Genomic DNA, 18,453 nt, shown 5'->3' with positions numbered 1-18,453 from the left:
TAGTCAAAATCAGTCTCAGCCAATGGACTTAAACATACACTGTTTCGGTAGTGACGTGACAACTTGGAAAAAATTTTTTACATAAAATTTCATTATTTATAAAGAAAAAAATATATATTTTTTTTTACTTTAAAAAAAATCAATAAGATATTTTTAAAGACATCAATGGAAAAAAATGCTAAAATTATTTCGATATCATTTTCATGTGTTGAAATTTAAGGGTTAAGGTTCGAGACAGCCACCTCCCAATTGAAAGTACCCATAAATTATGATGTAATATTTATTAAGCTTCCTGATATTTTCAATATTATAGTGGGATTCAATAGATAATAGAAGAATCTAAGTAAACATCTAAGATTTGAATACTTGTGTTTTCTAAATGTACTTTGTAAGATTTTTAAATGTGTTTTTTGGTTGTGGGACCACAGTTTGCACCAATTCTGTAGAATGGCCCATATACGGTGTCTGTTGGCTGCGTTATAACTTGCCGTTTGATTTTAGGTTTCGAATGAGGCAGGTGAATATAGTAGGCACAAGCCCACCCAGCCAGCCATCCAGGAAGATCCAGACCCTACAGGCTCCTCCTGACATCGCCCCAGCCAACATCACTCTCCGCACAGCCAGTGAGACCAGCCTGTGGCTCAGATGGGTGGTACGTATGCGTTCTGGAATGTGATCAATATGCTTAAGAGTAAAAGATTGGTTTTATTTTGAGTAGTCCGGAGATTGCATTTCCACCCATAGGAAAATTTTATTGATCAGTGTTTGCTTGTTCATATAGCTTTGGAGAATTAATAAAGGTCCCAGTCCATTATATTTAAGTAGCAACTTATTTCAATGTTTCTTATTGCTTCCTACTCCCAATTACTATGGAGAAATTAAAGTAGACACACACATATGAGACTATGTTATTAATTCGGAAAGTTCTGATAATTACATCTTGAAAGAAATGAATGAGAACTGTTGGTATCTCAACTTTACTTTTGTATCTCCGCAAATGTGAGGACGTTTTCAGACATTGGGTCTAATTCACCTTAGTCCTAACCCTATCCCTGCCCGTAAACCTAACCCTATAATTAACTTATCCCTAAAATCAGAGGGAAATTATGGTGAATAACACTGATGTAGAGGCACCTAACCCTGGTTGTAGCATAAACTTGACATAAACTGTAAACTTGTCTCTCAAATCTGTTTTATCCGGGGCTACCATATTGATAAATGAGCTAAATTAATAACTTTTTTACAACAGAAATTAATCAACACTGAACTTACTTAAGCTGGACAATGACACTATTTTCTTCTAGAGCTGCTGTTCAACCAAAACAAACTTTGTTGCATTATTTCCTGTTATCATTGTAAAGCTGCTTTAAACAATCTGTATTGTAAAAAGTGCTAGGTTACTTGACTTGACCTGACCTTGGGCATGCAATCCCTCATTTAGAATACTCCAAATTCATTAAAGCTGCAGTCGGCTGAGTTCGTGCTCGTCAGTGCGTGTGCACCAGATTTTCTGTGAACGTGCCCGTCTCATCAGCATCCATCAACACCATGGAGTATTTGGAGCTAGTCAGATAGCACATACAATAACAGTAGCTTTTACTACTGTTCTTACTCTCGTAAGAAAGATTACGAAAGAGTAGCATTGATTCTTCCAAAAAGCCGAACTTTATCCCTTCATCTGGACATGTTTATCCACCTAACGTTACGTTCACACAGATTTCAGTGCAAACAAAGCTAACGAACCTGCCCAACAAGTGCTAACGTTAGCTATCCATACCAACACATTTGGGCAAACATACTTAGATTACTAACATAACACTAAGAAATAAAGTAACTGGTTGATAAAGCACAATTACCTGTCGAGAAGAAATGTTGCAAGCTCTGCATCCAACTTGAACCCAATTAAATCACGTAAATCTCTCCACCTTTCAAATGCCGATCCGATGTTGATCCTGGTTTATTTACGGGCACTGTCGCTTTCTTTCTTTTCAGCAGGTGTTCTCTTTTCCTGTGTTATTTTTGACCTCATAGCTCTTGAGGTTAACCGAGGAATTGGAATCTTTTCCGCCATCACTCTTCCTTACTGCGCGAACTTCAGGCGTGTGCATGTGATTGTAACGTGCGCGAAGGGTGGTGTGTGCACGACCTGTGATTGACAGTCAGATCTCACACCCCCCTGCGCTGATTGGACCCAATGATCCGGGAGTGGTGGATTTTTGCAAAACAAATAACACGCTCCAGGTGGAGTTAGAAGCTCGTTTTTTTTCTAAAACCACTTTATGTTGTTCTGTCGGATTATAGTGTCGATTTCACTGAATATGATCAATAAAATGTTGCCGACGGCAGCTTTAACATTAGAAAGAGGTTAAAAACTAATTATCTTTTTGGAAAATACTTAAAATTGTTAGTGAATGAGACCCATTGTCTCTTCTGAAGAGACATATGTGAGATTCTTGGGGTCTTCTACTCGGGAGATAAATCATAAAAATTGGAAACTTAAGCAGAAGTCTCCATTTGCATCTCATTGTTTAGGGAGAAACAGTTGGGGTATTGAAGAGATTTGATTTGTGATTTTATTTTCCTAACGGTGATAAGACCTGGTCGAGTGGTGATAAATATTCTAAGATATTAAAATTTCTAAATTCAAGTGTGTCTGTATTCTAGCCGCTGCCAGAATGGGAATACAATGGCAATCCAGAGCTGGTGGGCTACCGAGTGCAGTACTCACGCCTGGGGTCAAAGGTTGGGGTCCTGTCCCACATCATTCCTGACAGGCAAGAGAGAGAGTTTACCATTGAAGACCTGGAGGAGTGGACAGAATACGAGGTCAAGGTGCAGTCGTTCAATGGCATCGGGCCAGGACCGTGGAGCCAGCCAGTTCACGGGAGAACCAGAGAGTCAGGTGAGAAATCTGCTGTGCTTTCTTTCCTCTCTCTCTTGTGCTTTTGCTCTTTTGCACCTTCTCAAATACATTTACAACAATGCTGACCTTTGAATTAATTATGATGCCTGCCCACAGGAACACTTTATTGCTCAAAGATTGTTCCTTTATTGCCCAGGACTCTTAATGGAGTTTGCAGTTATGATTCAACTAACTTTGTATCTCCTAAAATTCTTATGAGAAATAAAAATAGATGAGGCAATTGCTGGCATACACTAAGAGAATATACCTATAAAATAACTGTGGATAGTATAACTCAGATAATTGACGAGACATATTTGAGTTTTGATTTCAGACTTTAGTGTCTTAGCAAATCCAAGTTTTTGAGATTGTTGAGATCTCATCTAAAACTTTAGAAGAGATATGACACTCCCTGGGGTATTTTCCTCCATTTGCTCTCCGTTGCTTAGACCATTAAAACGTTATTTGTTTCATGCAAGTATTGAAAAATGAAAAAGTTATTTTCTCATCAGTCAAACTGTCAGTCATTCACAGTTTGATTAAGAGCTGGCAGCGCAGTCGGAAACACGCTTTTACAATTATGTACCGAATTGTAACCAGACTGCATTGGCATATGCTTTATCTTGTAAACATGTGACAGGTACAATGAATGACAAAATGCACGCTGTTCCCGTTTGAAACTCTGATCGCTCTTACAGTTGTTAATTGTATGTTTTCTCCATTTGTTAGTCCCCTCCAGTGGCCCTGCAAATGTTTCAGCTTTTGCTACCACCTCCAGCAGCATCCTGGTCCGCTGGGGTGATGTGCCAGAGACTGACCGCAATGGATTAATTTTGGGCTATAAGGTACATTGTTAACTGGCTTCCTACTAGATTTATTAACCTTGAGTTCATTGCAGTAGTGAAAAGGTGCGTCTATTCCTCCTCATTTCAGGTTGTATACAAGGAGAAGGATGCCGAGTTAGCTCTGCGTTTCTGGACGGTGGAGGGAAATACCACTTACAGTGTTCAGCTCACTGGTCTTGGGAAGTATGTGCTTTATGAGATCCAGGTTCTCTCCTTCACCCGTATAGGAGATGGCATGCCAAGTTCTCCGCCCATCTTTGAGCGCACACTTGATGATGGTGAGAGTCTTTTAACAACCACCATAAGTTATTAATCTTGCTTATGTTGTGCTAGTTATATATATTTTTTTTTTAACAGTACCCGGGCCTCCAGTCGGGATCCTTTTCCCTGAAGTTAGGATTTCCTCAGTGAGACTGATCTGGCAGCCCCCTGCCCAGCCAAATGGCATCATCCTTGGTAAATTGGGTGCACTCTATATGATTTTTGCAGTCCTTTACTATTGTTACTTGTCAGACTGAACCTTGATCACAGGGTAAAAAAAAAATCTATGTCCGACTTATGTCCGAAATACTAGCATTTCCCTCTAGAATTTTGAGCGCTGTTGAATAGATTCTTAAACACCTCTGATTGGCCATTGTGTTGACGCGCTCAACATATATGTTTCTGATTGGCCATTTTGTTGACGCGCTAAACATGTATGTCTGTGATTGGCTACAATGATCAACACTTGAAAAACATGTTGTCTTCACCGATCGCTTACAAAGATACAGTACACACGGGAGCTTTTGAAAGCAGGTGTCTATTAACGGATCCCTAGTAATATATCCACTGATAGACGGATCCGCTGATAGACGCCTGCTTTCAACTCTCCCGTGTCGGTACTTTTGACAAGACTTTTGACAAGACTAGAAACAAGACTTACTCTGAAATAATACCAAACTAGTATAAAGTTAGTGCATCTGCCTCCCATTCTGGTTAATGCTAGCTCAAATCCCGCCCGGAGCAGTGTGGGTAGGAGTAGTTTTTTTGGGGCCGTGATCCGGATGGGAGTGAGGTTTAGGGAGTGAGTGTAATAAAAGCTAGCTGACAGATATACCTGTGAAGGCAACCTTACAAGACGCTAGAGGCTGTAGTCTTTAGTGTCCTTGTAAGTGCGTCCGCATCCCATTCTGGTAGGCGTTGGTTTGAATCCCATTTGAAGAGGTGCTTGTAGGACCAGTTACATGATAATCAAATTCAGAATCTACTAACTTTTTCTCTCATCTAGCCTATCAGATTGCTTACCGGAGAAACTCCTCCATTATTACCTCCGCCATCGTCGACGTGCTCAACCCAAGTGCGCGACAGTATACAGCAGCTGGACTGAAACCAGAGAGTGTTTATGTGTTCCGCCTCACAGCCCAGACTCGAAAGGGCTGGGGAGAAGCGGCCGAGGCACTGGTGGTCACTACAGAAAAGAGAGGTACTGCTTCACCTCTCTTTACAAGGTCAGGTGCTATTTACTACGTCATTGGTTAAAACGACTCATCTAATCTCCCCTCAGCACGCCCACAGCCCACAAGTCGTCCCGTTGTGCCTCAGGAAGAGGTCCTGGCCCGCAGTGTGCTGCTGTCATGGGAACCAGGCAGCGATGGTCTGTCACCCATCCGATACTACACAGTCCAGTACAGAGAGCTGCCCGATAGCAACTGGACTGTCCACTCGGCATCAGTCAACCACGAGGCCACCTCTTACGTCATAGACAGGTAAGCCTGAATTGATCCTGTGTCAAACTTTGAGGGTCGTAGAGGACAAAACTGGTAGCACCGCAGTAGTCCTACTGAGATTTTTTCCTGTTCGCAGGCTCAAGCCTTTCACTTCTTACCAGTTCAGAGTGAAAGCCACTAATGATATTGGGGACAGCGAGTACAGCAAGGAGAGCGAGGCAATCACCACTCTACAGGATGGTAGGGGCAACTGCGAAACACTTTAATGCTGTCGAGGCCTGAGATGAATCATAATGTGGCCAAAATTGGAAACAGCCAGTGAAGGGGAAAAACTGCTGGGTTACCTCATGTTTGACCTTTGGCGTGTAACCAGAACGCTGCTAACAGTTCCACCACTATTAGCTGGATTTCACTCTTGGTTGTTCGACTCTTATCGGGGTCTTTGCAGCTCCGCTATCATTAGTTGAACAAACTGTCTGTTTGTGTTCCATTAGCTCCCGACAAAGCTCCCACAATCCTCTCTGTGACGCCGCACACCACCACATCTGTGCTGGTCCGCTGGAAGGTGAGGTCCGATTCATCACGCTGTTCTGAGAGGGATCACAGGTCTTTATCTGTTGTTGAACGTTGTGTTTACAAACAGAAGATAATTACATAATCTGTTCAAACCCATCCAGCCACCCCCCGAGGAGGAGATCAATGGCATTTTGCTTGGTTTTCGAGTACGCTACAGAGAACTGCGTTACGATCGCCTACGCAGCTTCACAGTGCGCACAGTGAACAGCCCACCAGGCAACTGGGCTGAGCTCACAGGTAAGTCTCAAATAAACTCACTCAAGTCTAAATTACGATTAGTCTATCTAGCCCCGTTATCCACAAAAACTTACAGTGGTAACAATAGCTTTATAAAAGACAGTTTGTACCATGGTACAGTCATGGTATAATATGATGAGTTGATTATTATATTCATGTACCATTGTATTATTACCATATATTTCAAGGTACATCAAAGAATCAAAATACATAGTACTTGATACTTCGAATATCTTGCATTTACATTTTATCAGTTCTTACTTTCCCTAAGAATCAAACCCATGATCTTGGTGTTGTTAATGCAATACTCTATTGTTTGAGCTACAGAAAGCACAGGAAACTACTACAGTACCATCATGGTTCTTGTCCAAAAAACATGATACTACTATGGAGCTTTGTTAATGTCCATACAAATTTTAATAAAAACAACTTGTAACTAAGCCATATTGGCATTAAACCATGGGATTTGAATGGGAGTTTGTGCTGATCAAAAAGTACTTGTGTCACAATCACATGTATATAAGAACATAATAAGCTAATTCAGCAAAATGCTAACTCGTCTGTTTTGTGTTTCGCTGTAACTGCACATTCTATGGTGGCTCATGTCATTAGCATGCATGTAATTGAAGCTTTGTAATTATGAGGGCTGAGTTAATTGTTTTCTGAGCAGTTCGTTTCTCTCGCAAAGTCTGTAGAGCTGCCTATCTTTCTGCTAGCATGAGCTAATGCGCTAATCCAGCTCTTTTTTCTCTCTTTCTCTTACTTTCTCTTTATCTCTCTCCCTCTTTACCTTTGATCTTGCTCGCTGCCATCCTCTCCCCTCCACTCAACCGTCCTCAGCCCCGTACAGTGTGAGGAACCTGACCGAATCCTCACTTACCCAATACGAGCTGGACAGTAAGTCCTGAGATTCGCTCTTGCTCTTTCATCAGTGTTTCTATCGTCATCATATATACCAGTGTTGGGGAAGCTACTTCAAGCTGTTCATATCTGAAGTAGTTCAACTGCAGTCAAACCATCATATAAACAGTTAGCTAAACTACCAATACAATTGCAATGAAGCTATATAACCGTTCAAAGGTTTGGGATGTTTTTATTTTTTTATATAAATTAATACTTTAATTCAGCCAGGATGCATTAAATTGATCAAAAGCATTTTGGAGCTTTTAAAATATTATATTATGTTCTTAATTAAGTTCTTTTTAATATTAATTTTAAATATTATTATTTGTGAATATTACTTCATACATGCTTATTACATTAAATTGTATATTATTGTTTATATTGAAATATGAATGTATCATTTTAAAATTGAATTTATATTGTTGATGATTCATATTATTAAGGATATTTTTATGCATATTCATACAAATTAGATATTCACACAGGGACTCAAATCTGTCAATCATTCTCTTTTTCGCACCAGTTCTTTTAAATAAAACAACTGAATGAACCAATTCACTAAGATTAATCAGGAGTCACTAGCTTATTACTGGAAAAGTTACTCTGATTATACTAAAGAACATAGTTAAGTTAGCAGCATCGTTACTTTTGGTTAGTTACTCCCCAACACTGCTTTCCAGTTATCCACTCCCTCATCCTGCCAAATTTAATCTCTGAACTCCGGTAGCGACTCTTTCTCACACCTCGTTTATTTGCTCACACGAGAGCCCAGTCTCATTTGTCTTTCTTCTCACGTCTGACTGTGCCCATTTCTCTCCACACTGTCATTGGCTTTTCCTAACAACTTCTCACTTCATTGGAACGGGATCATTATGTTTTAGCACCACTTAAGGTTTTATCATGCAATATTGAATAGGGTGTGCACTTTTTTTCCATTGTTCAGATCTGAATAAACACAAGCGCTACGAGATCCGACTGAGCGTGTATAATGCGGTAGGGGAGGGGCCCACCAGCTCGCCACAGGAAGTGTTTGTGGGAGAGGCGGGTAAGGACACAAGTATTCCTCCTTGATGCTCTCAGTCAATATTATTGATTTCACCGTCTAATAAAACATGCAGTAGTGCTGTCAGTCAGTATAGAGTCTAATAAATCAGTCAGTCTGGTTTGATCATTCTCTCTCTCTCTCTCTCTCTCTCTCTCTCTCTCTCTCTCTCTCTCTCTCTCTCTCTCTCTCTCTCTCTCTCTCTCTCTCTCTCTCTCTCTCTCTCTCTCTCTCTCTCTCTCTCTCTCTCTCTCTCTCTCTCTCTCTCGTTGTCCATCCTCATCAGTGCCCACCGCTCCACCGCAGAATGTTGCTATCCAGTCCTCAACAGCCACTCAGCTTGATGTCACATGGGACCCTCCTCCAGTGGAGGCCCAGAATGGGGATATTCAAGGCTATAAGGTATGACACTTCAGTGTGCTTCAGCAATTCAAAGATCAATTCAAAACTAAAACAGTGGTTCTTTGAGCGTCCCCTGATGGTGTGCAACACAACTGTGGAAATGCTGTCAGTTACCAGAGAAAATAATTCTGGATCGTCCCTCAGTTCGAAAAAGCAAACAAATTATTGCTTATTTGATATGACATAGTCAACAACGCTCCATTGGCTAAATCAATAATGTGAGTTTAGTGAGGGATGAAAGACGAGTGTGACCTGACAAAGCTGATATACTGTTGAGGCCCGTTCATTCCAAAAAATTATACCTATAATGATAACTATAGAAGCGTCCACACCAGCCCACAATATGGCTCTGCGTGCGCTGCAGTTTGTTGTCTTCCACTTTAAATGCTCGAGGTCTAAATCTGATTGGCTGTCATTGTTTTTATCGTTCATCAGCTGGAGAAAAAAAAAATGCTTGAGAATATTAATCCAATTATAATGTTCTTCTGTGGTGGTGAGGACTCTGCTGTTCTATTACATTAACATTACTGATAGTGTGAGTACTGCTCTAGTGACTATATACACACACACACACACACACACACACACACACACACACACACACACACACACACACACACACACACACACACACACACACACATTCTGATAGAGAATTGTTTTAAAACTGCATTGCATTTTTTTTTGTATATATATATATATATATATATATATATATATATAAATACTGAATATACATCTTTCTAGTTATGCCAAGATCTAAAATATTTTATTGGATGGAAATTTGAGTGAGGGATGGCCTTAAAATAGTGTTAATTTTTTTTATGTTTCTTGTTACAATTTGAATAAGTACTAGACAGTGATAGGCCTAATTAGATGCTCTAAATGCCCATTCACACCAAGGACAATAACTTTAATGATAATTCTAACTATAAAGTTTTAATAACCATTCTAATTCAATGAGAATAGGAAAGTCACTTTCAGAAAAAAAATTTTTTCCAGCTGATTAACAATAAAAACTCTGACAAGCAAACAGAATGCACCTGACTTAAACAAGCTTGAGGTTCTAATAAACAACGTTATTGTGCATTGGTTTGGACACTAATATAATTACCATTACCTTTATAGTTATCGTTCTTGGTCAGAATAGGCCCCAAGACAAGCCCGCATTCTTGCACAAATAGGCTTTTATTCTATTCTGTTAGTATAGAATAATAACTAGGTGACTATTAGATCCTTAGCCTGATAGACTGATTTAATCAGACTTGGTCTGAAAAGTTTGAGGACTGCTGCTCTAAAATATTAAGCTTAATAGCCCATCTGAATGACGAATTCTGAAGTTATTAATTTGTGCGATTTGTCTTGCTAGATTTATTATTGGGAGTTTCAGCTGCAGAATGAGACTGAGCGACTCCGCACTCTCTTCCTGCCGGAGCTGAGCGTGAAGCTCAAGAACTTGACTGGCTACACCACCTACATGATCAGCGTGGCTGCCTTCAACGCGGCAGGGGACGGCCCGCGCTCGCTGCCCACCAGAGGGCGCACTCAGCAAGCAGGTGACCATGGGACTCAATGCAAAATACATCAATCAACAACCAGTGAAGTGACCTTCATGCTTAACCCGCTTTGGGAGAATGTTCTAGATCTTTGATCCCACTGTTTTCCCAAAGTTCCCTGCTGGAAAGGTTATTAATTTTCAATTGGATGGATCACATCATATGGATTGCATGAGGACTATGGTGTACGATTTTGAAGGAGATGAGCTGTCTCTAAATCTTGGGGGGTAGTCAGTTGCAACGGAAGCTCATGACAGTTCGTTTAGGACCGGGAGCTGGGAACTGGGTTTGAGAAAATGGGCCACATATTGAGGAAGTGTTTTTTGGCAGGTCAGCTTAAGAAGAACTGTGTTCCAAGCGATTGAGAAAAGTTAATTCAGCCTTTTCCGCTTCCTTAAAGACTGTGACAGTGTAGTGAGGAATTAACAATGAGAACAGTACAGGAGAGACTGAATCTTGGCTCAGCTTACACTAAGACACTGGGAGATGAGCCAACTCAAGTCTCTGTGCCAATCTTCCGGAGGGCAAACTAACTCCTTGAATTACTGCAACATTACCCTGACCTCTAACAGCAGAAGAGTGCTTAAATATACATGTGCTGAAAAGTACTTTTTTAGGTTTTTAAAAAAATCTAGCTGTGTCCAGGATCAAGAATATATTTTGACACCCCTGCCAAATAGTGGGTGAATTGAGGAAATATAATAAATAATACACTATAAATAAAAGTAAAGAAATATTTCTTCTCAGCATTATTGACAACTTTCATTATATAGTGTATATAATGATGTCAGTTAAAAAAAAAGTATTCACCAAGGATGCATTAATTAAATTAATCAAAAAGGACTACAGTATAAAGACATTTGTAATAGATTGAAATAGATGTATATTTCAAATAAATACTGTTCTTTTGAACTTTCTATTTATCAGAATCCTGAAAAAAAGTATATACTGTATACGGTGTCCACAAAAAAAAATACTACTGTTTTTAAACTGAAAATAATTATCAGAAATGTTTCTTGAGCAGCAAATCATCATATTAGACAGATCTCTGAAGGATCATGTGACACTGAAGCCTGGAGTAATGATGCTGAAAATACAGACATCTCAGGAATAAATTACATTTTAAAATATATTAAAATAGAAATCATTGAAAAATCCCAATCCCAAACTTTTGAATGCTATAGTATAGTGTATGATAATTGAAAAACTTTTTTACATTATACATCAAATACAGGCTAATATCAGTTTTTGTGTAACATTTTACCTGTTAAAAATAACGTGTAGACTTATTGTTTTTTGTTTCCATTGCTTTCGTTTCGGTAGCTTAAGGTCAAGAAAATTCCACAAATGTATTTTTTAAGAAAACAAACGTCCTTGATAAAATCTTGATAACAGCTAAGTTAACAGCTGTTATACGCTTTTTTCTAAAAGACAGATTTTGACTTAAGTAGAAAATTTAAATTAAACCACGTATTATGTTCCAGTTCTTAATAAAGTTACAGTTAATTACGGTTTTATTTCCATTTTTACTCGCGTTTGGTTGGTAACTTAATTTATTTTACTCTGGCAAGCATTCATTTGGGGCCCTGACTAGATCTATGGATATCAAACAATCATAATGCATGAAACTGTGTGTTAGATGTTTAATGAGAGCTCTTTTACTCCACAGCTCCAAGCGCTCCCAGTTTTATCCACTTTAGTGAACTCACCACTACCTCAGTCAACATGTCCTGGGGCGAGCCCAAGCAGCCCAATGGCATCGTGGAGGGATACCGGGTGGTCTACGAGCCCTGCACGCCTGTGGATGGTGAGAAAACTACACCACACTAAAAGCTTTTGGCTGAGCAAATTATTGAGGTAGCTTTCCGTCAGCAGCTGATTTACACCATTTTAAGCCTGTCATGCTTTTTTAAACTTACAAATGTCTGAAATTTGCTCTCCAAATGAGGTTTCTTTTTGTCGTGTAATGAATGGCATTCCTCTGTGAAGTTTCCCTCCATTTGCCCTGTTATTGAGCAAGGCGTGGTTAAAAAATTGTGAAGTGTGGTGCATTGGCCAAATTCCACCATAATTGGGATCAGATAGGGAATTACTGTGGTTCAATAATGGCTCCAGAGTGGTCAAGGCTTCGGGGGGGTGGACCAGATGTTGGGCTGCTGTTTACCAAGGGCAGAATATCTGAAGAATACTCTTCAAAGAAAAAAGCCCAACTTTCTCTGTTAGGTTAACCCCTAGAGCATGACCTCTCGCTGTGTTCACACGTATATGTGAATTTAAGTGTAAAATTCTGAAAGCAAAATCAGTGCTTGCAAAGCAACAGAGTGTTATTTAAGCACAGGTTTTAGCCTTTACTTCTGCGTAAATTGAATGCTGAATCAGGTACACCTTGCCTTTTAGTGACACTGAGAGCATATCTTGTTTTCTGTCGTCTACACACTCGATTATCAACACATGCCATGTTCGGGAATACTGTGAACATTCTGAATACAGTAAACACTGTAGCTGCCTGCTTTAGCAAACGTGGAAGATCATGGGTATGTTATGCATACAGAAAATCTGGATACTCCTGCATAAATTTGCATAGTATTCATAACGTACTGTAGCTATAGTCACTGTGCAACATGAAGGTGGCTATAAATGGTAAAACAGAACAGAACAGAACTGACAGAACGGCTAAACGAAAGACAAGACCAGTCACAAGTCAGTATGCAAATGTATATAGGAAAGAAAAGCAATATTTTTTCAGTATACTAATATTAAGATGAGTCATCATGACTGGCAGATAGATTAATGCTGAACATTCTATCAATATAAGCCAATGGAACATTTTGAAACCTTAATTTTAGAGGTGTAAAAAGTATTAATTTTCTTAACCAACATTAGGAAAAAAGTATATGACCAGACATTTTTTCATGTAATTCTATTACTGCACACTCCCATTTAAAGGTTTGGAGCCAATACAATTTGTTGAATGTTTTTGTAAAGAAGTAAAAAAATAAAATAAAATAAAAAACCTTTGAATTGTCAATACAGTGCCACAGTGCAAGCTGTGAGTTTTTGTATGTGTCATTGTTAGTGTTTCACACTAGCATGGTATCTAGAGTTTGAGTGTTTCCTCTACAGACTCCTCTCCTCACACTTCAGGTGTCAGTAAGATTGTCACAGTGGATGTGAAGGGCAGCGCCCCCTTGTGGATGAAAATCAAGGATCTGGCAGACGGAGCGACCTACAACTTCCGCATCCGTGCTAAAACCCTTACCTATGGACCAGAAGTCCAGGCCAACATCACCACTGGCCCTGGAGAAGGTCTTGTTGCCTCAAATTTAGCCCAATTTGCTATTTTGTTACACCAATAAATCTAAAGCGCATAATTTCATTGCATCTTATTGACCTCTATTTTGTTATACAGGTGCTCCGGGGCCTCCGGGAGAGCCGTTTATCTCTCGTTACGGCTCGGCCCTCACTCTCCACTGGTCCAGCGGTGACCCCGGCCGTGCTCCCATCTCACGCTATGTTATAGAGGCAAGACCATCTGGTGAGTTGAAGAAACAGAAATAGGATAGAAACACAGCATTTAAGGTCATTACGTAGGGAATAATGGCATCTCACAACCAACAGATGAAGGACTGTGGGATATTCTAATCAAAGACATTCCTAAAGAGGTGTCATCGTACACTCTTAACCTGGATACTCTCAGAGAAGGGGTCACCTATGACTTCCGTGTCATCGCGGTGAATGACTATGGCTACGGTTCTCCAAGTGCCCCTTCTCCTTCAATATCAGGTGAGTAAACTTGAACAAGCATGCCAGGAAGCCTAAGCGGTTTTGTGTTTCATTGTTGAAACCCATTTTTCTGCTTCTTTTCTCATTTTTACCAGCCCAAAAGGTCTCCCCCTTTTATGAGGAATGGTGGTTTCTGGTGGTTATTGCTCTCGTGGGCCTCATTTTCATCCTTCTGCTTATCTTCATCCTCATCATACGAGGCCAGAGCAAAAAATACACCAAGAAAACAGACTCAGGTGGGTTGATGAGCTAAAAACACTCAAAACAGATCCATAATCTCTCTCACTTACCCTGATTGCCCTGTCTCTTTTTGCTGACTCGCGTGACTAAAGTGAGATGGACTCAATATAAGCTTTATTTTCCCAAAACTGGTGGGCATCGCCATAGTGCTCTGGGAAAAAGTGATTTTCCACTTGAGAGATGCACAAAGAATCAATAGCAGTGTGTGTTTGCTTCATTTGGTTGTGGTCGTTACTATCAAAATGATTGCTGACTCATGTTGCTGCCTCGGAGGGAGGCGGTCTACTGCCTCAAGCTAAATTACATCACTCATCATCTAATGCCTTCTCTCACCTAGGGAAAGAAAGTGACCGTCAAATCTTTTCTCACTATTCTTGAGGTAGTTCCAAACAAAACTCAGTGGTTTTGCCAGTTGCAGACTGGACCACAAACCCTTAAAGCTGTGGCAACTAGGGGTGACGGTGTTGAACACACTGCAAATCTGGGCTGTCAGACGTTCAAAATCTGCCCGATGTTGTTGACGGCAGAACGTTGTTGTCGGCTTGGTTTGTTAAAAAAGAGCAAGTCTTTATGACTGACCTAACTCTTTATTTGCAGTTGGATTGATTAAAGAAAACAAGTGCATTTATTCCTACTGACTGTGGGCTCCATGCATGTTGCATCTTTCTGTTCAGAGTTCTGGGGAGGTCGAGTTGCGTGATCTTTGAGAGTGGGAGGGATTCTCACATGGCGGCCTCTGAGCTCGGTCAGCGTTTAGTGGTGTGCCAGGGTCAGTCAACAGGGTTGTGGATGTGTGAGTAGCACAAGGGAAGTGTTTGTGTAGGACACAAAGGGCTTCTCTCAAGATACTCCCCACCCGCTTGGCCCCCGTTCGGTCCTGATCTATTGGTGCCGGTTTGTTTAACTGAAATCAAGTGAGGCCAGACGTTCTGCAAGGTGGGAGATCACACTGTCCATCTAGGCGGAGAGGTCACCGCTCTCTCACCTCCATGAAATCACACTTCAGTAAGACTCTGAGCCTTTGAGATCAGAGGTCTTCTGACTTAAGAAGATGTGTGCTGGATGACTAAGTGAGATTTGACTTGCCTAGCTGCCATGGTCAAGTACACAACAATGCCAAACCCAGAGCCATAACACTAGAGAGTAGCCATTCGAGATCTGGGCTGGTAGGCCCAAAAGGTTGTTTGATCCAGTGAGATATGTATTTACATAAAAATACGATGAAGTTTTTATGTTTTTTATCCATGTGTAGTTATATAGTCAGTTGAATTTAGGATGTATAGATGTGATGTGATTGCCGCCACAGTGGTCATGATCCTCATAGATTGTCTTCTTGTCTTCTGTCTGTAGGTGCACACTCGAACTGCACATCTCTGCCCCTATCCCATGGAGAGATGGTGCGGCTGGATGAAGGACGCTTCCCTGCCCTGGAGCTCAACAACCGTCGACTCTCTGTCAAAAATTCCTTCTGCCGTAAGAACGGAATCTACACCCGGTTAGTATTCATGCATGAAACTTGATTTCCATCCATTGTATACACAGGGGCGTAATTTCCACTGGGGACATGTCCCCCCCACTTTCAAATTTGTTTGTTATGATTTTTTAACAGCGCGCCGTCATCGCCACGGAGGAGCAGGACCGAGCAGACAGCCTGCCTGTGTCGATGCGCGCGTCTGCGTCCAGGAACGTTGCGTGCACACTCTAAAAATAGTTAAAACGCACTGAAAGTTCTACTGAGCAGCCGGTTTCGCAGTCAGTCATGAAACGCCAGCAACAGATGACTTTAATGTATTCATGGATGAAAAAAAAGAAAGCAGATGTGAGATGGTTGATTCAGTAAATTAGCTCAGGTCAGGATAATCATATTTTCTGTCTACACCTGTTGATGCTAGCCTAACTTGACTGACTAACGTTAACACACTGTTGCTAGGTAACTTCAGACTGTTAGCTAAACATTTAATGTTGCCTAGAACATTCTGTGAACCATGAAAATGAGTCCACTTTAAACCACAGCATTTTCTGTCAGCAATATATGACAAGCAGACTCTGGCTGCTAGTTTAATGTTATCCTCAATCATAGGCGACACCTAAAAATAGATGCAGAAATATTTTTTACAGTCTTAATAATAAATGTTTTCTAAACTTGGGCTGTTGTTGTTCACTCACAATATTTATTAATTTAAACCAATCCGCAAACAGCCGCTGAAGGTCTGATGGTGACAAGGTGCTGTTGAGGCTCGCGCATCATGAGAAGAAATGAAAACAAATGAGAACAGCTCACACAGAAACTCATTGAACATACAGCGGTAAAAATTCATGTGGAGTTTTTATATTTATAACATATGATACAGTTAAGCAACATCACACGACCAAGAGTGCTGAATACCATCACTATTGAAAATGTGACACCGATTTCATATGACAGTTCAATAAACAAGAAATTAATATTAAGTTACATTTAGACGCTATATTGACTGTTTTTCTTCTATTCCAGCAGCAAAAATAATTCCAAACAAAGATCACTGCAGAACCATAACACCTCTCTGTTTTCATTACTGAATGAATCAGCGTTTTGAATGAATCAGTTGTCAAAGATTCAATGACCCATTAATAAATAAATGCCTAATTGCTGAACGAATCAGCAGTTTGAACAAATCGTTTGAATAAATGACTCAATGACTCACTCATTAAGAGTGAGTTACCTACTGGTGGTTTAGTTTCGTGTTTAAAAGTATCTTTCTTTACAATATTTCATATTTGCATATTCAAAACATATTTAAAACAATCTCATAACATTATTTAATGCAGTTGTAATTGTTCAGTATACATTATTTAATTTGATTGGTAACAGCCATATAGTGTCTTATTATTCTAATTTAATTTATTGATCAAATTTAAGAATTTAAAATGAAAGATTAAGCATATATTTAAAACGATTAGGGGAAAATGCCCTTTATAAAGGTTAACATATCATAAATATGCAGATTTAAATACGTCAAAGTTGACTGAACACTGATGAGAGAATAAATTATATTTACAACAAAAAAAACAAAAACATTTCTGGACAAGCAATTATTTTTACATGGACAAGTGAATGACCGATTTTCTTGTTTGAAGGACAAGCACCTGAAAAGGCTTAATGTCGAGCCCTGAGTTGGCCTATATTTTATATAGTATTATGGTTATGTGGGGAGCCTGAGTATAGTTGTACACATCAGCCCAGTCTATTCTGTAAAGGTAGTGATACGCAGAGTCAGGGTTTTTTGCACATTAATCTGAGAATAAATGTGGCACACCCAGTTTTTCGGATGCAGATTCAGAGACTCTTTTCTGTCTACGCTAGTGGACTCAATATAACTCAGTCGTTTTCATATCAGAGCACAGATGAGGTGGAGCTGCTTCAGAACAGAGAGGGTGATACAGGGAGAAGCAGTAGCAGCACAACGTTACAGGTAGGTTATGTGCTGTATGAAAGGCCGGGGTGATTTTGATTTGTAGGTGATAAAAGGGAAGACGTGTACATGATAAGTAGTGAATACAGTTTGAATACTATCAAATGAAATGTTCTTCTTGTAGGTGCCAAAGTGTGTGTTTTTATTTGTTTAGAATATTTTGTTAACATGGTTACATCATCACATGGGTGTGGTTTAACATTATTTACCTGTTCACTTGTGTGTTGGGAGAGAAACAAAGAGCCGGGCCCTGATATTTTTTTGTTGACCGTTATAATATAGTTTCAGTTGTGACGAACTTTTGTTTATTTTTATTTGTGCCATGCTTTCATATCAGAGAACAGATAAGGTGAAGCTGCTTAAAGACAGGGAGGGTGAGACAGGGAGACGCAGATTAGAGTTGCAGGTATGTGCTATGTAAAGGGTCAGGTAATTTATCTTAATTATGTCATGTCAGAAACACTAGCACATTTTTATATTTCATAGGAGAGTGAGGGAACAGGAGCAAGCGAAGAAGTGCAGGTGAGCAAGCAGGAAGCTGAACCCAACCAGGCTAACCCAGAGCTCATTGCAGCAGTGCAGCAGCTCATCAACAAATGCTAAGGTTCCAAGAAAAGTGGTACCATGAATTTCCTTGGCTCCACTACAGTCCAGGATTCAATGGAATCCTGTGTTTTTTTCCGTGCTCAAGCTTTTGGGCATGAAACATCAAATTTGGGCAATAATGCAGATCCAACATTTGTCAAAACTGGACAAAGGCAACTCAAAAATTTGCAGAACATGTCCGAAGCAATGCACACAAAGTTGCT

General features: G+C 40.0%; 1 protein-coding gene across 1 annotated transcript in view; it reads left to right on the top strand.

Moving 5' to 3' along the window:
• Positions 1–18,453, top strand: part of sdk2a (sidekick cell adhesion molecule 2a) — a 158,463-nt gene that overhangs the window by 130,906 nt on the left and 9,104 nt on the right. The window contains exons 24-43 of the mRNA XM_077211803.1: positions 502–652; positions 2,665–2,902; positions 3,632–3,747; positions 3,836–4,025; positions 4,105–4,203; positions 5,015–5,209; positions 5,291–5,492; positions 5,590–5,693; positions 5,948–6,018; positions 6,131–6,266; positions 7,107–7,163; positions 8,113–8,214; positions 8,498–8,613; positions 9,983–10,169; positions 11,839–11,976; positions 13,314–13,475; positions 13,579–13,704; positions 13,788–13,952; positions 14,048–14,188; positions 15,543–15,687. Of these exons, the coding sequence (XP_077067918.1) occupies positions 502–652; positions 2,665–2,902; positions 3,632–3,747; positions 3,836–4,025; positions 4,105–4,203; positions 5,015–5,209; positions 5,291–5,492; positions 5,590–5,693; positions 5,948–6,018; positions 6,131–6,266; positions 7,107–7,163; positions 8,113–8,214; positions 8,498–8,613; positions 9,983–10,169; positions 11,839–11,976; positions 13,314–13,475; positions 13,579–13,704; positions 13,788–13,952; positions 14,048–14,188; positions 15,543–15,687 (2,841 nt within the window). The remainder of the gene's footprint in view (positions 1–501; positions 653–2,664; positions 2,903–3,631; positions 3,748–3,835; positions 4,026–4,104; positions 4,204–5,014; positions 5,210–5,290; positions 5,493–5,589; positions 5,694–5,947; positions 6,019–6,130; positions 6,267–7,106; positions 7,164–8,112; positions 8,215–8,497; positions 8,614–9,982; positions 10,170–11,838; positions 11,977–13,313; positions 13,476–13,578; positions 13,705–13,787; positions 13,953–14,047; positions 14,189–15,542; positions 15,688–18,453) is intronic.

Source organism: Siphateles boraxobius, unplaced genomic scaffold, assembly GCF_051911475.1.
Source record: "Siphateles boraxobius isolate OS27281-9 unplaced genomic scaffold, OSU_SipBor_1 66, whole genome shotgun sequence".
In the NCBI taxonomy this organism is placed as follows: Eukaryota; Metazoa; Chordata; class Actinopteri; order Cypriniformes; family Leuciscidae; genus Siphateles; species Siphateles boraxobius.
The sequence above is the reverse complement of the archived record's forward strand: the minus strand, read 5'-3'. Positions and strand labels throughout refer to the sequence as shown.